The 26,436-nt window shown below is 39.5% G+C and overlaps 1 protein-coding gene across 2 annotated transcripts in view; it reads right to left on the reverse strand.

Moving 5' to 3' along the window:
* Positions 1 to 26,436, reverse strand: part of MYO5A (myosin VA) — a 118,574-nt gene that overhangs the window by 43,102 nt on the left and 49,036 nt on the right. For both annotated transcript variants that reach the window (XM_060150150.1, XM_060150141.1), the window contains exons 15-23: positions 24,545 to 24,631; positions 24,348 to 24,456; positions 21,724 to 21,935; positions 20,650 to 20,806; positions 16,019 to 16,258; positions 14,764 to 15,012; positions 11,982 to 12,075; positions 9,637 to 9,785; positions 3,763 to 3,876 (exon numbers count right to left, since the gene is read on the reverse strand). In XM_060150150.1, the coding sequence (XP_060006133.1) occupies positions 3,763 to 3,876; positions 9,637 to 9,785; positions 11,982 to 12,075; positions 14,764 to 15,012; positions 16,019 to 16,258; positions 20,650 to 20,806; positions 21,724 to 21,935; positions 24,348 to 24,456; positions 24,545 to 24,631 (1,411 nt within the window). The remainder of the gene's footprint in view (positions 1 to 3,762; positions 3,877 to 9,636; positions 9,786 to 11,981; positions 12,076 to 14,763; positions 15,013 to 16,018; positions 16,259 to 20,649; positions 20,807 to 21,723; positions 21,936 to 24,347; positions 24,457 to 24,544; positions 24,632 to 26,436) is intronic.

A 26,436-nucleotide genomic window follows, 5' to 3' on the forward strand; every position in this document is an offset into this window, starting at 1 on the left:
CGTGGGTTCATGCCCCGGTCTGGGAGGATCCCACATGCCGCGGAGCGGCTGGGCCCGTGAGCCATGGCCGCTGAGCCTGCGCGTCCGGAGTCTGTGCTCCGCAACAGGAGAGGCCGCAATAGTGAGAGGCCCGCGTACCACAAAAAAAACCCCACAAAAAACAAACAACAACAACAACAAAATTCATTTCTATACATCCCACAAATACTTATATTTTAGCTTATTTATAATGTAAACATTCTATCTTATGTATTTTAATGTTTGTTCCTCTATTAATGGTGTATGTATCCCTGAAAACTTTTAACTATTTAAGCCTTTTTTCACACTATGATAGAAACCTTCATTCTATGAATGAATATAATATTTCATCATTGTACCTATAGATAGGAACATTTGACAACTGCAAAAATTGAGGCATAATGATAAGTAATTAAGAGAGCTCCAAATGGTGCCCATTCTTATCCCTAATGACACGTATAATCAAAGAGATATACCACGTAAGCAAGAAGGAAGTTTGGGCCATCTGGCTCAGGGAAGTGTCTGGGGTTTTGTTTTGCTTTCTTTCCTTTGTTAGGACTTTGTCATCTAGGGCTTTTCCAAGAAAGTGAAGCTTTAAAACTAATCTAAAAAATAGCAACAGTCTCTCATTAGAGGTAAATCAGGAAGATAACAGAATTTGTTCACAAAATTACCACGACAGGCCTGGCAGTCATTCTGGAATTACTGCTGACAATAGCTGAGAAAGTTATGGTGACGCTTTCCCTGGATTTGACAGGTATGAGAAAGCTCGACAGCAATAGCAGAACTGAGATAATTAGTTAATGGCTACTAAGAAAGGGGCATTACAGAGCGTGGAGAAGCAATGGTTCCAAAAAAATAACCCCAAACCACGAAGATGCTGGAAGTGTGGGAGGGCTGCAAGGCAAGTGGAGCTGGCAGGTGAGTTCTTCAGAGAGAAACAGCAATGGAGGTGTCATTGTGTCTTGTGAACAAACAATCACAAGTTTCTGATTTGTGACTAGAGAGACATTAATCTTTTATTTTTACATCAAATTTTGCTATTATTACATGACTAAGGTCAGAATTCTGTTTCAAAACAATTTGTTTTAATTTTTAAAAAATCAATTCATAAACAAGAGTGATCCCATTATTTTCCTTGCACTGGATTCTAAAAGAGCTACTTGGGAATATTACACATAGGAGTTGAAAGTTTTCCTTTAGTTTGAAAGGGGCAATTTGTAAACCTGGCCATTACAGAGGTAGTTGCAGGAAGAAATGCAAACCTGCAAGTCATAAGTAATTCGAAGTACAAAGTTATGTCCTGCACAATTTCCCTTCTGATAATCAATCTCTCTTTTTCTATTACTAGTGTAGACTTCCATCTTTCTGATCCTGGCCACACACAGTCAGAATTGTAGGGTGGTCACTGGAAGCCTGTTTATTAGAGCAAAAACCTCTGTTTATTGAACACTTACTATGTATCAACACTGCTACAAGTGTTTTATAAAAATTAACTCATTTAATCTTCAAAATATCACTATAAAGTAAGATAATAATAGCATTGTCACTTCACAGATGAGGAAACTGAAACACAGAGAGATTGAGGCTAAGGTTATGGACTCAGTCCCAAGGAGGAGAGTTACTGTAGTCTGTCCCATGGTAAAGACAGCCCTAACCAAAGCCAGCCACATCTCAGATGCATGCACTTAGTCACAAGAAACAAGCATGACTACTTGTCAACAGCCTTCCTCATTATTGAGAGAAGACTTCCAGTGTATGACCTACTGTTGGTGGTCAGTGCACATGACAGACACTACAATAATCCAAGATCTGTAGGTGATTTCTAGAGCACAATTCACACTTCATTTTTCAAAAAAGATGAAAAATGTACCAAATCCCACTCTAATCTATCTCTTAACTTGAGAAAAGACTTGACAGAAAACAAGTGAGAATAGAAATGAAAAGGTTACCCCTCCCCTCAAATCTGTAAGAATCTGGAGAAAACTTGAAAAGAATAGAGACCCTGACAAAAACTGTTATTAGTAAAAATTAGGTAAAGCATATAAGAGTTTTGAGTTTAAAAATGTAATGCCCACTACTGGGTATATACCCAGAGAAAACCATAATTCAAAAAGACACATGCACCCCAATGTTCATTGCAGCACTATTTACAATAGCCAGGTCATGGAATCAACCTAAATGCCCATCTACAGACAAACGGATAAAAAAGACGAATGGTACATATACACAATGGAATATTACTCAGCCATAAAAAGGAATGCAATCGGGTCATTTATAGAGATGTGGATGGACCTAGAGACTGTCATACAGAGTGAAGTAAGTCAGAAAGAGAAAAACAAATACTGTATATTAATGTATATACGTGGAATCTAGAAAAATGGTACTGATGAACCAGTTTGCAAGGCAGAAATAGAGACACAGATGTAGAGAACAAACATATGGACACGAAGACCAAGGGGGGAAAGCGCGGTGCGGGGGAGCGGGGGATGAATTGGGAGATTGGGATTGACATATATACACTAATATGTATAAAATGGATAACTAATAAGAACCTGCTGTATAAAAAATAAATAAAATTCAAGAAAAAACAAAACAAAACAAAAAAACCCCCAAAGAACTGTGAGCAATAATGAATTGCTGTAGTTTGAAACCACTAAAGTCAGGGATGGTTTGTTGCACAACAACAGATAACTTGAACAACCTCTGTCCTGCTATATACAGGCCATACTGCTGTATCAATGTCCCCAGCCTAACGTTATCTGTAGACAGAAATGGGACTGGAGAACCTCAGTGTAGAACCCCTGAGTGCAAGGAGGTAGAGTGTGGAGCTCTGAACAGACAGGCCTGTTAGAATACTGGCTCTGCCACTTACAAGCTGTGACCTTGGGCCAGCAACTTAGCCCTCTCCTATGTATGAGTCCAATTATATGACACTTTTCTTTAAAAGGAACAGAATGAGATGGAGAAACTTTTCATCCCAAGTGGAACTAAGACAAGAAAGGAAAGAATTATTCAATTTTTTTCAGCTGTTCTGCCAGAAGCAGTCTATTTCTGACTTGGCCATTCTCGCAGAATATGATACAAAAATAGAAGAGTTGTGCCTGAATTACCCATTACAGAAACTAATGTCATATTTGAAGAAGATCTGAGAATTGGTTTGGGAACGATCTAACTTAAAGTCACTGTACTCTTGGAATTACAGTAACATGTCATTTTGATTTCAAACCATGTAACACAAAACACTAAGGCAGATTTATAAGCTGTTTTTCATGCATTTTTGTGGGAGAGAATTACATTGGTACAAACTATCATCCAACAGGCAGCAATTTTGCTAAACTCTTGGGCATTGGTATTTATAATATTCTAGGACAGAGGGCTTACCTTTCAAATAATTTACCTCAGTCTGAAATAAATTCATGATAGGCTATTTTTTTTTTTTAGGCTATGTTTTTTGCATATAGAACATGTTAAGGTGTAAAAGGGAATTACAGAAGGGAAAAATCTGATCCTCAAAATTACATTAAAAATGAAAATTAAAATGTTTATTGACAAAAAAATATATGCAATAAGTATGTATGTACACAGCTAATTAAGCACCTTTAAAGTCACTTATGAAGAATAAACAGCATAAAACAAATGTTACGTTTATGGACAAATGGGGTCCTCCCTGCAAAGAAAATGTTCTCTGTTAGTAACACCATGGGCACATCTTACTTTTACTGATAGGTGTCTAAAATGTACCTCTGTCCTTGATGGAATGTCTTCAGTTTCTGCAATTTCAGAGCTAAAGGTGTATTCAGACTCATTGCTGCTGTGGGTGGAGTCTGTTCTCTTGTGTCCAGGCTTAGGCACATTCTGCAAGACAAATAAGCAGTTATAGTTAACACAACATAATTAAATAATTGAACTAGGCATAGTTAAGACAGCATCCACCTTAACTCAGTTCTAATCCTCACTCGCTGACTTAATATTCTCATGCCCAAATGATCTGTTCCATGTTGTATTAACAAACTCTTACAAAAGGGTCACCTTCGGAGCTCCTCAAAGAATGAGAAAGATGCACCAGGAGGGCATGACAAGCACAGTCACAAAACCAAATACTCGAACAAAAATCATCTGTGATTACTGGCAGAGTCCGCTTTTTAAAGTTGTGAGTGGCTAGTCGCACTGGGTGAAGCATAGGTATGATGCCTCAGCATCTAAGGACTGTAACTGACTTCCATGTTGCAATCAAATAAAACCTACCAAAAAGTTCATAGGATATATTTAATGATAGCATAATCATTTTACTGCACCGTATTTGGGCATAAATGGTAAAAAGAAAAAAAAAAAAGTCAGGGGAGGGGGGTTTCCACTTAGGCGACTACAATTTCTGTTAGTTTTATGCCTGAAGCTGAATCTCTGGAGTCAGCAGTGGGAAGGATGAATGTGCAGAAGAGGCAAGGAAGCTGCTCGAAGAATCCTGGGAAGATTCTTGGGTTATTAATTCAGGGAGTCCAGGTGACACTTTTATGGCATGTGGTACCTATGAACTAGTGTTCAGAAAGCTTGTGGGGAACAGAAAAGTTAAGCAATTGTAGTCCCTTCCTTTCTGTAGGAAAAGGGGTTAGAGAATGACTTGAAGGAAGAAGAGATAAAAAGGCTGGGTTTGGGCCCCTCACTCCTAGGGTGCCCCCAGCAGAAGACATGGAAATGTTCAGTGGCCTGGATTTTCTAGGGTTACAAATCCTGAGAGCTTCAGAAAGGCCTCCAAGAGCTTTGGGATCTGTCCAATTTCCTTTACTCCTTCCCAGGTGCAGGAAAAGAGCCAGAAGCCACAAAGGGCTTTTTGCCTCTTCCTTCCAACATCCAGGCGTATAGAGTGCAGACCCATCTGTGCAACCACAAGGAAGCCAGCCCCCAGGGGCAGTTGAAAGCCCCTCAGCCCCACCCAGCCTGTATGTTCTATGTTCATTAGTGTAATTTTCTTCTTTTGTGTGTGTGATATCTTTGTCTGGTTTTGGTATCAGTGTGATGCTGGCCTCACAGAATGAGTTGGGAAACTGCTCCCTCTTCAATTTTTTGGAATAGTTTGAGAAGCATAGGTGTTAACTCTTCTTTAAATGTTGGGAGTTTTTGTTGGGAGTTTTTGACTGCTGATTCAATTTCATTTCTGATATTTGATCTGTTCATATTTTCTATTTCTTCCTGATTCAGTATTGGGATATTGTATGTTTCCAGGAATTTGTCCATTTCTTCGAGGTTGTTCATTTTATTGCCATGTAATTGTTTGTAGTAATCTCTTATGATACTATGTATTTCTGTGGTGTTGCCTGTAACCGCTCCTCTTTCATTTCTGATTTTATTTATTTGGGTTCTCTCTTTTTGTCTTGATGAGTGTGGCTAAAAGTTTATCAATTTTTCTTATTTTTTTCAAAAGACCAGCTCTTAGTTTTGTTCATCTTTTAAACTGATTTTTAGTCTCTTTCATTTCCACTCTGATCTTTTTTTTCTCCTTCTACTCATGTTGAGCTTTGTTTGTACTTTTTCTAGTTCCTTTAGGTGTAAGGTTAGATTGTTTATTTGAGATTTTTCTTGTTACCTGAGGTAGCATGTATCGCCATTAAACTTGCCTCTTTGAACTGTTTTTGCTGCAGTCCATAGATTTTAATCATTTTGTTTCCACTTTCATTTGTCTCTGGCTATTTTAAAAATTTCTTCTTTGGTTTCTTCAGTGACCTATTTGCTGTTTAGTAGTGGTTTGCTTAGCCTCCATGTGTTTGCTTTTTCAAGTTTTTTTTCTTGTAGTTGATTTCTAGTCTCACGGCATTGTGGTGGAAAAAGATGCTTGATATGATTTCAGTCTTCTGGATGATCTGTCCTTTGATATAAGTGGGGTGTTAAAGTCCCCTACTATTATTGTGTCACTGTCAATCTCTTCCTTTATGTTTGTTAATATCTGCTGTATGTATTCAGGTGCTCCTATGTTGGGTGAACATATGTTTACAACTGTTATATTTTCTTGTTGGATTGATCCCTTTGTCATTATGTAATGTCCTTTTTTGTCTCTTGTTATAGTGTTTGTCTTAAAGTCTATTTTGTCTGACTATTGCTACCCCAGCTGTGTTTCCATTTCCATGGAATACATTTTTCCATCCCCTCACTCTCAGTCTGTGTGTCTTTAGAACTGAAGTCTCTCACAGGTGTGTGTGTGTGTGTGTGTGTGTGTGTGTATTTGTCTTGTTTCTATTATCCATTCTGCCACTCTATGTCTTTTGATTAGAGCACTTAGTCCATTTACATTGAAAGTAATTATTGATAGGTATGTACTTACTGCCATTTTGTTAGTTGTTTTCTGGTTGTTGTAGTTCTTTTTTGTTCCTTTCTTCTTTTGCTTTCTTCCCTTGTGATTTGATGACTTTCTTTAGTGTTATATTTGGATTACTTTCTTTTTGTGTGTGTGTGTGTGTATCTATAATATGTTTGTGGTTACAATGAAGTTCATAAAAACAACAATAAATGAGGTTCAATCACACATATATACATATACATACATATACAAATATATTTAATTATTTAAATATGATGATCTCAAGTTCAAACGCATTTTAACAACCATGCATTCTCAGTCCCCTCCCCACGACTAGTGTTTCTGTCATCATATTTTACATCTTTTTGTTTTGTGTATCCCTTAACTACACACTGTGGATATAGGTTATTTTACTACTTTTTTGTCTTTCAGCCTTCCTACTAGATTTATATGTGATTGATCTACTACCAAAACTGTATGTTTACCTTTATCAGTGAGAGTTTCCCTTTCTAGTTGTGGCCTTTTCTCTCCTGCCTAGAGAAGTCCTTTTAACATTTCCTGTTAAAAGGTTTAGTGGTCCTGAATTCTTTAGCTTTTGCTTGTTTTATCTTTTTATCTTCCCTTCACATTGGAATGATAGCTTTGCTGGGTAGAGTATTCTTGGTTGTAGGTTTTTTCCTTTTATCACTTTGAATATATCATGCCACTCCCTTCTGTTCTGCAAAGTTTCTGCTGAAAAGTCAGCTTACGGTCTCAAGGAAATTCTTTCTATGTAATTAGTTGCTTTTCTCTTGCTGCTTTTAAGATTCTCTCTTTATCTTTAATTTTTACCATTTAAATTATAATGTGTCTTGGTGTTGACCTCTTTGGGTTGACCTTGTTTGGGACTCTCTGTGCTTCCTGAATCTGGATGTCTGTTTTCTTTTCCAGGTTAGCGAAGTTTTCAGCTATTATTTCTTCAAATAACTTCTCTGCCCCTTTCTCTCTCTTCCCCTTCTGGGACCCCTATGAGAATGTTATTATGCTTGATGTTGTCCCAGAGGCCCCTCTCAAACTATCCTCATTTTTTAAAATTCTTTTTTCTCTTAGCTGTTCTGAATTGTTGATTTCTACTACTCTGTCTTGCCGTTCACCAATCCATTCCTCTGTATCATCTAACCTACTGTTGATTCCTTCTAGTGTATTTTTAAATTTCAGTTATTGTATTCCTTAATTCTGTTTGGTTCTTCTTTATATTTTCTCTTTGTTAAACTTATCACCATGTTCATTCGTTCTTTTCCCGAGTGCACTGAACACCTTTATGATCATTACCTTGAACTCTTTATTGGGTAGATTGCTTATCGCCACTTCGTTTAGTTCTTCTTCTGGGGTTTTGTCTTGTTCCTTTGTTTGGAATATATTCCTCTACCTACTCGTGTTGCTTACTGTTTGTGTTTATTTCTGTGCATTAGGTAGGTTGTTTAGGATTCCCAGTCTTGGAGACGTGGCCTTATAAAGGAGACATCCTATGGGCCCCAGCAGCCCATCCTTTTAGTCACAAGATCTATATGCTCTGTGGGTGCCCCTATGTGGGCTGCATGGGCCCTTCTGCTGTGGTGGGGATCACTGCTTGGATGCACTGGTACATTGGGATGGCCCTCGGCCTGCTTGGCTTCCAGGTCCTACCTAGTGCAAAAACTGCCAGTCGGCTGGTGGTGGCTTTGGGTGCTGGTGTGGCAGAGGCTGCATAGCCTGGGGGGTGTCTCAAGGCTGGTCTCAGGTTACTGATGGATGGGTCAGTGACCAGGGTGGCTGGATGGGGGGCTCATGGGGCTGGTGCCAGCTCACTTGTGAGCAGGTAAACCTCTGGCCCTAATAGGCTAGAGGGAGGACTCCAAAATGAAACTTGTCTGCAGCAGTGTCCTCATGGTTGGAGCTCCCCAAAATGCCTGCAGCCAATGTCTATGTCCCCAGGGTGAGCTCCAGTGGCCTCATGCCCTCTGGAAGGCTCTCCAAGGTTAGCAAGTGGGTCTGAACCAGGCTCCTTTCAAATTATTGCTTCTGCACTGGGTCTTGGACATGTGAGATTTTGTATATGCCCTTTAAGAGTGGAGTCTCTGTTTCCCACAGCCCTGTGGCTCTCTTGTACACAAGCCCCACTGCCTTCAAGTCCAGATGCCTGGGGACTTGTCTTCCTGGTGCAGGAACCCCAGGCTGGGGAGCCCGATGTGGGGCTCAGACCCCTTGTGCCTTGGGGAGAACCTCTGCAATTGTGTTTATCTTCCTGTTTGTGGGTCATTTACATGGGGTATGGGTCTTGACTATATGAGTCTCCACACCTCCTACCCATCTTGTTGAGGTTCCCTTTTATATCTTTAGTTTCATAAAATAGTTTCTGCTAGTCTTCAGGTCATTCTTATATACAGCTGCTCTGTAAATAGTTATAATCTTGGCGTGCCTGTGGGAGGAGGTGAGCTCAGGGTCTTCCTACTCTGCCGTCTTGGCCACTCCCCTCCAAATTACCTTGTGTTTTATAACAGATATTTCAGAGCATTTCTGGCCATCTGTGCCATTAGGTTACGTTTAAGGCCGATAGCTGTAGGAACAAGATTGCTAGGGAACTCTTTGTTTCCTGATAGCAGGATAAGTAGAACAGGGAGGGTGCGCAGAACTATTAAAAGTTCAAAATGTACTTTGGCAGATGCAGAAGAGTCCTTGAAATAGATAAGACAATTTATGACAAATAGAGGCTGAATTTTCTTTTTCTAGGACTATGTCTTTGAAACTACAAAAACTATATAATACTTGATTATATAAATATTTGCTTTATAAGCAAATTTTATTTTAAGTCATTCAACACATAAAACAAAGTCCACCTACACTGACTTTATACTGTCTTATAATCCAGTCTTCAAAGTGTTTGACTTTACAAAATATTTATGAAAAAAGTGATATGATTTCTGGGATGTGCTTTAAAACAATCCAATCCACTGGATGGAGTGGGATGGAGGGTAGAATGGGGGATAGAAACGTGTTGACCATTTTGGATTGAGTGATGGGTACATGGAGTACAGGGGGGTTCATTCTACTTTTCTATCTAGTTTTGCATATGTTTCAATTTTTTTTTGCAGTACATGGGCCTCTCACTGTTGTGGCCTCTCCCGTTGCGGAGCACAGGCTCAGCGGCCATGGCTCACGGGCCCAGCTGCTCCGTGGCATGTGGGATCTTCCCGGACCGGGGCACGAACCTGTGTCCCCTGCATCGGCAGGCGGACTCTCAACCACTGCACCACCAGGGAAGCCCTCAAATTTTTATATATAAAAAAAATCAAAAGTATTTGACTCACAATCATCAAAGTCATCTCTTCCTTGAGGTCATCATATCGTTCTTCCAAGCGACTGAACTCATTCAGAAGGTTCTGATATCTCAGCCTTTCATCATTAAGATCGAGTTCCAGTTGTTTTGTTTCTTCTATTAACTTCTTTTCCATCATCTCTGAAAGAAAGGAGAGGGAAAAGCATACCAAAGATTGCTCCACAGAATGCAAGAATACAAAGATGGACACTGACTTCCAGTTTCTTTGGGAGGGGTTCTACTTTTAGCACCACTATGATCTATGAAGAGTATCTTAGTGGAGGTAGGGAAAGAGAAAATACCATGACCAAAGAATAATTTATTAATAACAACAACCGTCATCTATTGCATTGTTCCATGAACAGAACTAGTTCATTCATTGGTTACAGCACATCCTTCATAAACTTCCACTAGCCATCATCTAGTAACTAGAGTATACATTTTTTTATTATTCTATTTCAGGCTATTCATAAAATTCTTTTGTCCCAAAAGTCAGAGACATTCCTCAAGCCTCTGGGGGAACGGCGACTTCTCAGCGGACCCAGGGGTACTGCTCTACAGAGTGTCTCCACTCATCTCAGTCCCCAGGTTCTGTCTTACAATTTCCCAATGCTGTGAGCTCCCTTGTTGTCCTATTACTCCCTCGATTCTAATCAGGTAAGATCCCCACACCTGGTCCTCTGTTGTTACCACTCCTATGTGCTGCTGGGGGACCTGACCTTTCCATTTACTCACCTCACTCTACTCTCTCTGTTGCCAGGGGCTGGCACTTAGATAGGACATCATCTGGAGGTCGGAGATTAGCCCTTGATTGCAAATCAAGCGCAGTAAAAAAGCCTTAAATCTCAGCTGCATGTTTTATCTCAATGAGCTGACCCAGTCACATTTATAAACATTAAGCTTCCTACCATTATGGCCCACTTTACCCTCATATTTTGTGGCTGTATCTTAATCTGCCCTGCCTGCTTCTATTGCATCACCATTTCTTTCTCTGTCAGCTCCATGAGGGCAAGGGCTGCCAAATGTCTTGTTACAACTGCCTCCCTGGTGTCCAATACAGTGTTTCCCTACCCTAGGGCTTTAATAATTTGTAAATAAATGAATGAAAGAACTTCTTCTCTCTATAACGTTCTGTAAATTGCTTTTTATTCTCACAAGTTTGTGGAAGCTGCCCAAGGCTATCAACAAATTTTCCTTAGGCAAATCCACTGTTATTGTCTTTGTTCTTATCTTTCAGTATCAAATAACATTTTCTATTTTCCTTCAAGAATTCTCATCATTCTGGATTTTTCCACTGCATTCTGCATCCTAGCCTCCTTTTTTCCATGTTTTCAATGACTTTTCTCCTTCCCTCTTAATTTTCTTTTCTGGCTCCTTTTCTTCACCTTATCCCTTATTTATGGTTATCCTATAAGGCTTAATTCCAGATTTTCTTCTCTTTTCTATATAGTATTCCCTTTAATGGGGAGGAATGGGGCAGTATGGGGAAAACCACAGAAGGCTCTCTTTCATCTCAATTTGCTTTCACATCATCTCTATCTGGAGGCCCCAGCTGACATCCAAATTTTAATACTCAAACAACTGACCTCGTTAATTTGCCTCATAAACAGAGATTGTTCCCCTCAATTTCCTCATTACTAATAACACATTATTGTTTTGATAACTCATCTCAAAACTTTAGAAAATTTTCAGAAACTTTAGAAAATTTTTACTCCTTTTTTAAATACCACATCAAAAATGATGATATATGATATATGATTCTTTTCATATAATATATTTTCACTCTAATCAAATCTCTTCCTTTCTATTTCTATCACCAATAATTGTAGTTTAGATATATATTTTCTTAGCTCATGTTTATGTACATGTGGATTCCTTGTAAATTATCACCATTTTAATTTATCTTACAAACAGCAAATGAAATAAATGTCCATATCTAGTGTCTTTTTTTCTTAAGGTGGCAAAAAGTGGTTGATCTTAGGAAAATAATATCCATTGGTTTAGCAAAATAAATAATATATACAGATGCATATACTCATATACATATACATATTAGCTCAAGAATTGGTCCTAAAACAACAGGACTCCTATAAGCCATAAATCATACATATAGAACAATTTTTTTAAAAGTCACATGATACTGACTAATACGAATTGATATTTGTACATAGGGAGACCAGATTTACAAGTTCACCAACTAATTCAACCAAATATTTAGAGTGTCTGCCTCCAGAACTCTGCAAATTTACTGATGACAGTCTAAGCAAAGTTGTAACTTATAAACCTTTGGTCTGAGGTTGGTTGGAGTGCAGTAGGTTGGGCCCACATGAGGCTTACCTGTCATCTCCTTAGCCTGCTCCACGATAAGGTGATTGAGTGCCTCTTTTTCCTGCTTCAGCAAAGTATTTTCTTCCTTCAGATTTGATACCAACTATAAAATGAAACAATAAACTGAGACGGCTGCCACAGACAGAGGCAGCCGGATACTGAATATAAAGACCATACATACAGCAGTCACCGGCAGGCACTCCTTACTTCCACATCTCACTGCCTCACTTCTTTGCCGAGTTATATCTGGTCATCCTTCAAACTTGTTTTTAGCACTACCTTCCAGAAAGCTTTCCCAGAAACTCCCTCCAATTATATGTCTCTCCTTTGGGCTACTACAGGACCCTGAATATGCCTCTTTATAGCCCTTATAAATGATTTACTTTTACTTCCCTGATTGACTAGAAATTCTTGGAGGACAAAAATGACTTGCTGTTATTGTTTTACTTTGTACCTTGAGCATTTAGCAATTGCCTGGCACCTAGTAAGCATTTGCGCTTGAAGCAATGATAATGCCTTTTCACACCAACAACCTAATGCAACGTTTATGTGTACCCATGATTCAAGCAGAGAGATTACAGAGGTTAAGAAAAATATGAAAGTCATTTTGGTTTTGGAAATTCACTGAAGACCTTCCGAAGCTCCCTGCTCTCTGTCTTGAGAAAGAGAATTTCATTTTCATCTCCTTTCAAGAGTTTTGCAAGGTTGTAAACTTTTATTCCACATTTAAGCATTGACCTTACAACACTGTGAATACACTTAATGCCACAGAACTGTACACTTAAAACGATTAAAATGGTAAATTTTATGTTGCATATAAGCATATTTTACCACAATAAAAAAATATTGACCTTTAACTTTCTATTTCCTGGTTGGATAAGGATTCTCAGGAAGCAAAAATCAAAACCAAAGGAAACTTTGCTAAGTTCATAATTTATACATTTCACCTTTGGAATAGAATGTGTGCTTGTTATAAGTGAAATTTGAATTCCTTTCTCTAAGCATAAGTTCAAGGCACTCTTAAAGCAACAGCTTTACTAATAAAGAGAAAGTTTAGGAGTTCAGAGACAGAGAAAGCAGGCTCTCTGACTAAGGATCCCTGAAGAACAGGGAACTGAGATTACAGCACTGTGCCACTGCACAAGTCAGGCCAGAAGGTGTTCCTTCTGATGGTCCAGTGTCTTCCCTCTGTGCTGATAAGGTCTTAACGTCTGCTCTCAGTAGAAAGGTTGAGTTCTCTATGTGCTCTTGAGAGAGGCTGCTCTTTGTCAGAGTATGCAACCAATCACCTGTGGTGCTTTTTCAAAATACATGTGCCTGGTCCACACTCCCAGAGCTTGGGCAGGTATCTTTTTAAAAACTCTCCAGCATATTCTGAAATACACTCCTGGTTAAGAACCACAGTTCTGCTGGACCTTCTAGGCTCCTTGGTCAGGCTAACTGGCAATGTAGCTTTCCAGACCACAAAGCTAGCTCTCACAGGGAAATTTTTTCATTCTTCCTCATTATCACACTCCATCTAAAAGAATTAATGGTAGTGCCTACAGCTATCCTTGTGAAGGCAGCAGATAATAAAACGAAAGGAGAAATCTGAATATGTTCAGGTATACTATTCTATCAGACGAGAAAGGTATGAACTTGACTTTGAAAAGGAAACGAGAATACTCCTACCAAGCTTAATTCTCTGTAGTTTCGGAGGAATTTGGAAAGCTTCCAGGGACTCAGGAAATGGGGAAAAAAAGAGAGAGAGAGCACAAGAAAGAGAGATCTTAAACCTCAACAGTATCTCATTGGATACATATTTGAATTCTGAGAGAACAAGTTTGCTATGTCAAAGTAACATATTAATAGCACTGCTGTTTCCAGATCAGAGCCCAGATCTGCTATAGATATAGAAGGGATTATTTTATCAGGACCCTGAATACCATGGAAGGATTGCAACTTTATTAGCTACACTATCCTACCTGAATTGTGTCTAAGCTCCTTCGAGGTTCTTACTGTATAAGCTGCTGTTAAGGTTCAGAAGTCAGTAAGGAAAAAGCATATTGGGATTCTTGCCATAGTTACAGCCATCAGTCAACTCTGTTTTCATTTAAAGATGGTAATACTAGTGGAATCTCTGAAAACCTATTACTTTTTTCCAGTAAGCCTTATGTTGAGGTATCTTTACTTTGTTTAACCAATACATCTCATTACTGCTTGAGAACCTTAGTGTTTTCTGTATTTAATAAAGTTTTGATATAAGTTAATACAAATTTGTAGTGTGGAAGCACTGGTCAATCTGTAAGCATTTTCATTGTTGTTCTATCTGCATAGCAGCTCTTGGCTACGATCAGTGTGCAGACATTTGGATTTTTTCCTGTTGGACTTCTCAAAACAGTCTTAATGCAGGTTTCCATAAAGATCCCTACTATCAGCTACTGACAGTTCATTGTGATTTACTTCTTAATCACCTTTAACCTGCTGAAGAAAAAAGAATCTACACTCCACACAGATCTATTCATTCAAAGAAAAAGGGTGTATAGTAGGTTCTTGGCCATCACTTCTCTTCTTATAACACTGCTTTGCCTCTGTTCTTAGGAGAGTAAAAGGTTTTACTAAAAGACCTATAGGTACTCATCCAGCATATGGAACAGCTGCTTGGGGGAAACACTAATAATGAACAGTAAACCAACTGAAATGTCTGTTTACCTTCGATTGAAACCAATATTGAGCCACAAGGGCTGGGTCAAGATGACAGCACAACTCCTTTGTGGAAGGAGTAGACGGGGATATGAACATTAGCTCCTACCTGCTCAGTTTCCTGTTTGTATCTATCAGCACACTCTTCAATGGATTTTTTCTCACACTGAGTTTGTTCCAGGTCTTTCCGGAGCTTGGCAATTTCTTCCTGCAGACTGAGGACACGTCCAGTAGCAATCTTAGCTTCTTCCTCACTTAGTTGAAGACGTTCTAAGTCACTTCGTAGTTTCTCGGTCTCAGAGTTGTATATTCCTTCCAGATTGGTCAGTTTCTCCATGAGGCATTTGTAGTCTTTGTTCTTTAAACACACACATAAGTGACAAAAAGTAAATATACACACCACAAATGCATTTAGTGAGAAAACCATGCCTATTCATCGTATTCATGCTATATCATCATAGTGCTGATATAGTATCTAACCAAAATTACTAATGACAATATTTAAAATAACACCATCAGCACCCTCTTAGTGATACAAAGAGAGAATGGGCACAATTATTTCTGTTTTACATGATGAGCAACATAGATGTGATTTTCTCATAGTCACAAGGTGAGTTCCCACAGTAAATTCTCTTTCTTGATTCTTAATCCAGGAATAGGAAAATCTATACTTGCTTTTGAAAACAAATCAGTGTGCTACTGAAAGCCATGTGCTGGCTAGTGATGCATAAGAATGATAAAATGGCCTCAAAAATCACAAGTTTCTTACAAATCCCTTTGTTTACCATCTGGAAACTCCTCTTCCCACTCAGAAAACCTTTCTGATGAATCCTATTTCATTCTCTTTTCTGTTTTTCTTTGTCATCCTTAGTATTTATGTATTACTAACTACCTTTATATCATTTCCATGTGCTAAAATATTATTTGGTAACTATCTCTAAGAAGTCAAACTTTTATCTCTGCAAACAGACTGCAGATTTCTCAGAAGCACGGACATTTTCCTGCTTCTTTTGCCACCTCAATGCTAAACAACTCATCTGTAAAAGGAACAATACACTATACACAAATGAATGATAATGATGAAAGAGCTTTGTAAAATATAAAGTACAATATGACTCTTGGTCCTAACTGTTTGGAGTGCTAGTAAACCTGTCTGTGTTCTCGAAAATAATTTCCTGCCTTGGTCCTTGCAATTATAATCTTACCTATGAGCTTGTCACTATTTCCACATTCATTAATGCCATTATTATTTTACTTTTTTTGCATAGACTGAAAGGTAAAGTCAAGAGGGGACAATGCTGAAGATGACCCCAGTGGATTTTGTTAGGCATGCTGCACTTTCAGGACTCCTGTTTAAAACACACCTGTTCGTCAACTTTGCGCTGCAGCTGCATGATCTTGTTCTCCATGCCAATGTGGAGCTTCTTATAGCGCTCCACGGAGCGGGCCTCGATCTTGAGCTTCTTCAGCTCGCGCTTGGCCATCATCCGCCGGAAGCAGCACTGAAGGTAGATGATGGCGTGCGTACTCCTCTTGTAGTAGGTGCGAGCCAGCCAGCCCCGGACCCACTTCTGAATGATGACTGCTTTGTGCTCACGGAGTATCTGCAGAAGAGGGTAAGTGCAAGTAACGTCAGACCCTGGACTAGACTCAATATTCAACTCTATCAACCTATGGATGTCAGGCTGAGAACCCACACATTACCTAAAGGGAAAGACATAAAAGTTGAAGCAACAATGTATTATGTGGATTGTATTTATCACAAATATATGGAAGCACAAAATTATTTTAAAAGGTGATTGAAATGTAGTCTTTAAAAGGCAATTTGAGGGCTTCCCTGGTGGCGCAGTGGATAAGAATCTGCCTGCCAATGCGGGGGACACAGGTTTGATCCCTGGTCTGGGAAGATCCCACATGCTGCAGAGCAACTAAGCCTGCGAGCCACAAATACTGAAGCGCGCGTGCCTAGAGCCTGTGCTCTGCGACGAGAGAAGCCACTGCAATGAGAAGTCCGCGGACCGCAACAAAGAGTAGCCCCCGCTCGTCGCAACTAGAGAAAGCCTGCATGCAGCAACGATGACCCAACACAGCCAAAAATAAATAAATAAAATAAAGATAAATTTTTAAAAAACTCAACTCATTTTATTAAAAAAAGAGGAAATTTGAGAGACATATATAAAAATATGTATTATATCCACATGTCATATGTATGATTACATGTATATGTATGATGATAAATGGAGTATACAGATAGAAGCTGTCTAAATAAAAGGTACCAGATTACTATATAGAAAACTAGTCTACAAAGAAAGAAAAAATGCATTAGGTTTCTTATTGCTATATGATTTCTATAAGCAACAGGTGATCCTTTAGAAAATAAGCAGAACTTGGTACCCTGTGAACTACGTGCTAGTAAAATAAGAGATTTACCCACTACCCTTACTGCTGATACCATGTCACTGTGCATTAGGTCTCTGCTTGAGGACATGGGGTATGGCCAGTAAGCAGGCTGTAGAAGACGACACTTGGGGTACTGCAAAGTTTATTACTGATTTATTGATTTTTTTCCCCAGCAACAAAAAAATGACACTCTTGTTTGCCATATTTGAGGAATACCATTCTAGTGAGGATTTCCCATTGCTATTATAAATGCAGCACAAATCCATTTATGGGATTCAAAGGTAGTAGGGAGAGAACTTTAAAAGGAAAGCTAAAAAGAAGATAAAGTGAAGTAAACAAATCTTAATTTTATATTGTATTTTCTTAAAAAAAAAGATATTGCCCTAAACTTATAAACAACTTATAACAATAAGATTGCCTTCCATTTCCCTGGTGGCACAGTGGCTAAGAATCCGCCTGCCAATGAGGGGGACACGGGTTTGATTTCTGCTCTGGGAAGATCCCACACACCACGGAGCATCTAAGCCTGTGTGCCACAACTACTGAGCCTGTGCTCTAGAGCCCTCAGGCCACAACTACTGAGCCCGCATGCCACAACTACTGAAGCCCGTGTGCCACAACTACTGAAGCCTGTGTGCCCTGAAGCCCACGCGCTGCAAGTACTGAGCCCGCGTCCCACAACTACTGCAGCCCACTTGCCTAGAGCCCGTGCACCACAACGAAGAGTAGCTCCCGCTCGCCGCAACTAGAGAAAGCCCTCAGGCAGCAATGAAGACCCAATGTAGCCAAAAAAATAATAATAATAAAAATAAAAATAAAATTAAAAAAATAAGATTGCCTTATGAGATGAATTTCTTGTCACTAATGACCATCAAGCAGAGATTGTGTAAACAGTTTCCAGGAATGATGGGGAAGAAGTTCTTAAATTTTAAGAACGGTTGAACTAGCAAGACTTTGATGTCCTTTCAAGTCTACGATATTACAAAATAAGTCTTGTGTGATATAAATGTTTAAATGTATGCACTTGATTAAGTACTTATTAGTGATTATTATAAATGGATACAATGTATCTTTTCTTAAACTTTTTAAATGTAAAAAATCTCTGAAACCATCTATTCAGATAGGTAGCAGTTTAGTAAGATCATTAAAAGAACAGTTCCTATTTTTAGGTTATGTAGCTGAGAAAAACCATGAAAAACATATGCCATCCTAGAGGATACAATTAAGAAATAAGTCGTTGTGTTTAAAGCCAACAAATACAAAATAAACATAGGTGTTTAGGAGACCTTCAAAGTATCTTCAGCCAACTCAAGGCTGTCCCTTTGGGATGTTTTCCTAATGCTAAGGCAGCCTTCAGTTCCCACTAAGTGCAGTCACCGTGCATCATGCCGCAGTGAGGCAGGGCATCCTGAGCTCTCACTCAACGACACAATCCCAAGGGAGCCACCTATCTTATCTGGATGACTAGTGACAAACTGGATAAGACTCAGTGATGGCAAATTGAAGGCTTTCAGACTTTAAAACTCAAGCAGCACACAGTGGCAAAGGTATTAATGCCAATATTCCTGTTCCATTTCCTTCTCCCCATGTAACTTCAGATACTGGTCCATTTCTCTAATTTCAGTCAAATGGAAACAGTATATAATTAGAGCTTCCATTCTCAATCTCATTTCCATCGGTGAGTCAGAGACATTAAATAACACTTGCTCTCACTTTAAGACCCCCAAAGCTTGGGGGAAGCTTGGATTGGAATCACAGCTAGAAGGATCACTAAGTGGGTACTACTGGCCTACACACGAGCCTGTCTCTAACCTGCCTCCCCTACTATGTCCAGTCACACTGGGAGCTAAGCTAGCTAGAGACTGCTACTGCTAAACCAAAGGCCTCACATGCCAGTTCAGATGTTCCTGAGGAGAGTAGTGAGGAAAACAGGAGGGTAACTGGTTTGGTATATCTAAAAGGTCAAGTTTAATAAGGCTTTTCCCTCCCTTGAAAGCTCATGCTTGAAGAGAAAGAACATCTGACTATAAAGCCGGCATGGACAGAAAGACCTGGAGTAGCTAAGTCTTCAAATTTTCTTCAAAACACAGCTATTAAATATGCTCATTCAAGCCTCATTAGCGTTCCATTTCTCTTTGTTATATAAAATTAATTCAAAATAAGAAAATAAAATAAATACATGAATAGGGCCTAGGGCACGCCCACATAATCACTGCCTGTGATTAGAGAAATGTCCCTCACATCACTCTACTAACAGTGATGCCCAGAGAGCTCCAAGATCCAGACTGTATTTTTGGCTTATTAGGGCTATATTCTAAAGAACAGACTCAAAACCTTGCCGACATGAAAGAGGAAAAACTTTCATCGACTAGATCATATATTGTTAGAGGTGATGACTAAGACTAATCTGGTGATCCACCATCTATAGCCATGATGATTATTGCTAGACATAAAGAGTATTTGTCAAAAATTTCTAGAGCATAATACTCCAGTCAATACAATTTTGACCACATTGATGTTATATTTGATTTCATTTTTACCATGGTACATTGTTCCAAGGTTGTTTCATTCTTAATCTGTTCATCTGCCATATATTGGGTCGGCCAAAAAGTTCGTTCGGGGCTTCCCTGGTGGCGCGGTGGTTGGGAGTCCGCCTGCCGATGCGGGGGACGCGGGTTCGTGCCCCGGTCCGGGAGGATCCCACATGCCGCGGAGCGGCTGGGCCCATGGGCCATGGCCACTGAGCCTGCGCATCCGGAGCCTGCGCTCCACAACGGGAGAGGCCACAGCAGTGAGAGGCCCGCGTACCACAAAAAAAAAAAAAAAAAAAAATTCGTTTGGGTTTTCTGTAAGATGTTACATAAAAACCCGAACGAACTTTTTGGCCTATCCAATATTTTTACCTATTCAAAGCTCACCATAGTCAGCTGAATAAAGGCCCCCAATACTAAGAATCTGTAAATATTACCTTATTTGGGAAAAGGGCCTTTGCAGATATGATTAAGATAAGGATCTCTAGATGGAGAGATTATCCTGGATTATCTGGGTGGGCCCTAAATCCATCACAAGTGTTCTCATAAGAGACAGACAAAAGAAGTGAAGTTAGACAGAGAGAGAAGATGATGTGAAGATGGAATCAGAGACTGGAGTGATATGGCCACAATTATTAGGAATACTGGTGGCCACCAGCACTAGAAGAGGCAGGGAATGGGTTCTCCCCCATAGCTTCTGGAGGGAGAGCAGCCCTGCTGACACCTTAATTTCACAGTTCTTGCCTCCAGAACTGTGAGAAAATAAACTTCTGTTGTTTTAAGCTACCAAGTTGGTGGTAATTTATGACAGCAGCCACAGGAAACTAATATACTCACTTTTTTTTTTTCAAATTACAGACAGGAGAAGAAAAAAGTAAATTTTCTTTTTCAACATCCTGTTAATAAATATATGTGGCTTATTTAATATTTAAAAATGTATTTCAATTGTTGGTTGTCTCCATATGACTCCTACATCCATAGGATCCCCTGTGGCACTTTGTACAGACGTGGAATTTGATTAACGTTAATGGAATGAATAAACAAAGTTGAAAACAAGGCCTCACCTTGCGATACCTATTTCTGGCCAAGTAGCCTCGAAGGTAAGACTGAAGGACGATCGTGGCAGTCCGGCAGATCTTGTACCTCCGGCGGATTACATACATGCGCCAGTACTTCTGAATGATGGTTGCTGCCTTGGTTCTGCGCAGGAACTTAGCATAACTGGCCAGAGAAAGAGTGGTGCGTAGTCAGTAATCAGAAAAACCCATGAATACATTTTGTAGAGGTTGAAAGCACCAATATCTTTGGCAGAATAAGTAGCACCTCCATTGTATTATTCTAATAACATACACGTTAAATCAACATTTATATTTCTTATATTTGTATAGTTATTTGATGATCCCCCAAATATCTGTGCATCCATTATCTCATTTGAGCCTTACCTAACCCTGAAAAGTGGGATGTCCCATATTACTTGATTTTACAATACAGAAAGTGAAGGTCATAAAGGCTTATTCCTTCTAGGACTGTGCTCATTACCCCAGGCTATGTCCCCTTTACATAGCAGACGAGCTTACACAGTAATCCTGTACTTACTTACCACCCAGCCTTCTTAGCTCTATCCATTGCTAATGCACGATGTTTTTCCTTAATCTATCCATTTGGGCACAAGTTCTTTACCATTAATTCATGTCTTTTGATATCTCTAAATTAAAATTATCCTAATATGTAATCACACGTAAGTGTAACTAACTCTCTTCTACACCTTCTCAGCTAACTGCTCCTCCAAACTCCTCAACAGAGTCATTATTAACTAGTTATATTCATGACTGTTCTAATTTACAGATGATTTCTTCAAGCCCATATAAATGTATAAAAAATAAATACTGAGGACATGAGTAGGCAGTAATTTGTAATTATTTTTTTGAGGTTCAATCTGAATCATTCACAAAGGTGAGTGAAATTGTATTCTATTTAACTGTCTTATGAGTTAATTCCTTGGACCTAAGAAGAGGTAAGGTGCTGCCTTCTCAGGTAGGGTGACCACTCAAAACTGTCCTAGTTTGGACAATCAATCAGATGAGCCTGCCAGTCTTCGCTCCCGTGAGCCAGAGCGGACATGCTGCCAGGAGACCTACCATCGGGCCTGGTGGCCTCGCACGTATCTCTGCACAGTGATGGCAGCCTTGCGCATGCGCAGGAACTTCTTCCGCAGCAGCCACCCTCGGATCGTCTTCTGGATCCGGATGCAGGCAGCCCTCAATTTGTCTGCCCTCAATTTTTCCAGATAGGCCACTTGACCGGCACGGAAAAAGATCTTTGTCTTCCCAAACTGGTATTTGTCCTTGTCCTATTTTTGGAAGAAACTGTATACTCAGAAATGATGACTAGATAAATGAATTTTAAAGAGAAAATATATGTCTAAAAGCAGAATCAGTAAAGGGATAAAACTATTAGCTAAAACTTGGGCTACATCACAATTAACTAATGGAGCCAGCTTTTTGATCCTATGCAAGTAGAGCAAATAGAAGGGACTTTAAGGAAAACTGCAGGTTAAGAGTTATTTTCCAGAATTATTCTACCTGGAATTATTATCTGAGGCCCAAAACTTGGTTGTGGGTTATAGGCAGCTACTATTTGCTTGTCTGTATTTTAAATATCTCAAGGAAATGGAGATGCTGACACTCCCTCTGACTGACCCAGGCTGTAAGAATTACATCGGGCTGTGTGTTCCATGAGAAAGCTGAAGGGACAAAAACACCAATATGAAGAAAAAGGCAGGAAGTAATGCACACAAAATAAAAACTAAAAGATAAAAAATCTTGCATATTCATGTTAAGAGTTAAGTTTCTCAACAGTTATCCCTTGGTTTTATCAACAGTAAATCTTCCTACAAATTTCAAAACTCCTTTTACAAAAATGTAATCATTTATGATGCTCATTGACTTCTGATTATAAACAAAGCTGAGCAGTAAACACAGATATATATGCATGCTAGTTTTGGTCTATTATATTCTGATCCAGCTTATCTAGAAGCATGCAAGTTATTAACCATCTTATATCAAAAGAAGAGTAGAATTTATTTATAATAATCAATACTGTGATCTGAAATTCTAAGTGAAAACAGAGAAAAATCACTTTTCACTGTAAGCAAATATTTCCTATCTTGTACATGAAAACAGAAAACCAGAAATCTCCACATATATCTAAAACTGTTTCAGTTTAAATCAATAAAGTTTGCAAAGGAGGCTAGCTGGAAGAGCTAGAAAGTGGTTCCCTCTCCCTGTCTCCTTCTCCCTGCCCCATTTCATCTCAGCTCTCTCTCCCTCGCCCCCAAGCCTACACTCCTTTACCTTGTGGCCCCAAGCGCAGGGGGGAGCAGTCTGGGGGAGGAGGCTTTCCCTACTTTCTGCTCTCCATTCCCTAGAAAGGACTTAGGCCAGATTCAAAATGTATCAGATTCTTTTACACATTACCAGGAAAGTGGCCTAAGTGCTTTCAAGAAAAATAAAGTTATTATCACCAAAGAAGAGATAGCTAATAATTACGACTAATTACTTCAAAGTGAGGTAATCCATCCAACCTAGTGTCAAATAAGTGAAAATATTCTTTAAACAGCATCTCATGAGTCTTAAATTCTCTACAACCTACATCAGTGGTTATCAAAATGTAGTCCTCAAACCAGCATCGGCATCACCTGGGAACTTGTTAGAAATGCACATTATTGGACACGTCCCAGACCTACCAGATCAGATGTTCTAGGGGTGGGGCCCAGCACTCTGAAGTTTAACAAGCCCTGAAGGTGACTCTGGTGCATTCTAAAGTCTGTGAACGCCTTAGCTTGGTATGCAAGTCTCTTCAAACACCAACCCACATTTCCTAACCAATTCCCTACTGTCCCATGCACCATTTTTTTTTACTGCAAAAGCAAAAACAAAAATCCGACTCTAACTGCTTTCTGAGAAAACTATGCTTTTCTGCTCCTTGCTCCCTATTAGGATAGTCTCCTTCCACTTTATACAATCTTACCCACTCTTCAGGGCCTGACTCAAAATACATGTCTTCCATGAAATAGTTCCTCCTTCCCACAGCAGATGTGGCTTTGTCTTCCGTTGATTTCTTGTCTCAGTCACTCAGCATTTGACAGACACTAAGGTATATTATACTTATCTTTAAAATGCATTAATTTCCAAGACACACTATGTCACCTGAGGACAAGACTTATTTTTCTTAATCACACAGCATCTGGCCTGGTGTCTGTCATAAGTAATTTTCAATAAAAATTTAGTACTTGGGGGCTTCCCTGGTGGCGCAGTGGTTGAGAGTCCGCCTGCCGATGCAGGGGACACGGGTTTGTGTTCCGGTCTGGGAAGACCCCACATGCCGCGGAGCGGCTGGGCCCGTGAGCCATGGTCACTGAGCCCGCGCGTCCAGAGCCTGTGCTCCGCAACGGGAGAGGCCACAACAGTGAGAGGCCCGCGTACCGCAAAATAAATAAATAAATAAATAAAAAGAATGTGTCTCAAGTCTGGGTCCAGGCCTCACCATCCTGTATCTTGATACTGGACCATCATCTTTACTAGTCCTTCCATCGTAAAGATAGGGAGCCTTGACCTCCAAGACAGTGTGCCTCTCCACCTTTCCACCCCTGAATAACCCGGATTAGTAGTATATGGATATTCCTAGGACATTCACAGGTTACAATCACAAGGCCTTTGGCAAACATCTGTTCCGATAAAGGTAAGTGAAAAATCTTTCTTACCTTTATCAGTTTCTCTAAAACATTCTTGCATGTTTGTTTTCTCTCACTTAGCACATCTTTTTGCTTCATTAGGACACGGTAGCGGCTGAAAAATTCTTGGTAAGTCCACCTATAAAAAGAAATTCATGTCAGCTTATTTAAAGAAGCAGGAACCTCCCCCTTTAGGATCCCTTATATTTGAAAAATGTCAAGCCCACCGAGAGGGGAAACCTGCTGCGCTGATTCGGATGGTTTCCAGGACACCACACGCTCTCAGCTGCTGTACTGCCCTCTTCTCATCAAACCTATGTGTAAAAATGGAAATCATTAATACACAAAGAAGCGTGGCTCTAGCCACAAATTACTTTCCTCAGTCCAGAGACTGGATTCTTTTGTAAAGAGCCAAATGGATAAATTAGAAAAAAAAAATTCAAAAGTTGGAACAGTGATCAGAATGGAAAACTCCATGTAAGAGAGGGGAAGAGACCATTAGCAGTAAAAATACATACCACAAACTTATAAGAAATGCCATTAAACATATTAAAAAGCCCAAACTCCTCTGCACTGTGCCATGCTCATTACATGCATTGGCCTGACTAGCTGTTCTCACAACTCTTTAGTTCACCATGCAGAGCTCCCCTGGAATAAAGACTGGCCAGCCCTGGAGATTTCTCTAACAAGAACAAATTAAATATGCCCCATTCAGGTATTTTTAAAAAATTATTGGTGTTCTAAAAGCTATTCAACTCAGTGTATACATACTAAGCATTAATAGTGTCCACGTCAGTGAAAAATATTTTATATTATATCTTATGTGTATTTCACTCTAGATAAACGGCACCTTAATGTTAAATTGACACTAAAAGAAGAAGTAGCAAGGCCTGCTTCTTACGGGATGATGATTCCTCTTACTCCCCAGTTAAGCCCTGAGTGACCTATCCGAGGCTTCTGCTGCGCTATCTTCTCAAGTGTTTTATTGGTGATGGGAGATGCGGTTGGCTGACAGAAGGTAATGGCCTCTAGGGCTGTCCAGGAAAGTCACCCAGGGCGTGGCAGCTTCTTCCAGCTTCTCACTTCCTCCAGAAAGGGCTTCTTGGCAATGAGAAGAATACAACAGTCTTTGAGAAGTGCCCTGCAGTCTAAGGCCGACTCTCCAAGGGCAAGGCTGGATGGGTGTAGGTAAAGGAGCACGCACACACTGCGGAGTGGGAGTTATTACAGCCTTTGGTAAGTGTGCCTAATCTCTGACCCACAAATTCCACTTCTAGAAATACATTATTCTAAGGAGATAATCAGGCAAATATATAAAAATGTTTGGCAAAAGATGTTTATCATAGCCATAGGAATAACCCAAATGGCCATCAATAGGGAATAATTTAAAAGAATGGTGTTATGTGTATATAATGGGATATGATGTAGCCATTAAAATGATGATGTGGATTTGTATTTACTAACACGGAAAACACTCATAAGTTGAAAGCAGATACAAAACAACAATTACAGCATGATCCCTTCCATTTTATTAATCTCTCTCTCTCTTTCTCTCTCTCTCTCTCTCTCTCTCTCTCTCTCTCTCTCTCTCTCACACACACACACACACACACACACACACTCACACATATAGCGGGAAAGGAATGATCAAGAAGGATCTATGCCAGTTAATACTTTTTATCTCTCTGGGTATAATGAAATGCTCTTTCATTTATTTTTACACCACTTTACATTTCCTGAAAATTGTTTTTATAATGTGCACGCATTACTTTCAAAATTAGAGAAATATTTCCGTTTTGGAAAAAACTTCCTCTCGCAAATGGTATTTGACACAGGACAAGATGTTTGGTAAAAGTAGACATTCTCTGATAGTTTCAACAGTTGAAAAGTAGCAGGGATGATTGTGAGCCTTTGCCAAAGCAACCTTATCTCACCCAGCTCTGGTTTTAACTAACGTCCAAGTTAACCAAAAAGATCTTGAAATGAAGTAAATTACAAATAGAAAATAGTACTAGAAATGTGTGGTTGATCTCAACTTTTAAACTCATCAGAAGGCCAACTACTAATTTGTTCTCACATTTTTTTTTTTTTTGGCCACGTCATGAGGCTTTGTGGGATC

Source organism: Lagenorhynchus albirostris, chromosome 1 (assembly GCF_949774975.1).
Source record: "Lagenorhynchus albirostris chromosome 1, mLagAlb1.1, whole genome shotgun sequence".
Taxonomy (NCBI): domain Eukaryota; kingdom Metazoa; phylum Chordata; class Mammalia; order Artiodactyla; family Delphinidae; genus Lagenorhynchus; species Lagenorhynchus albirostris.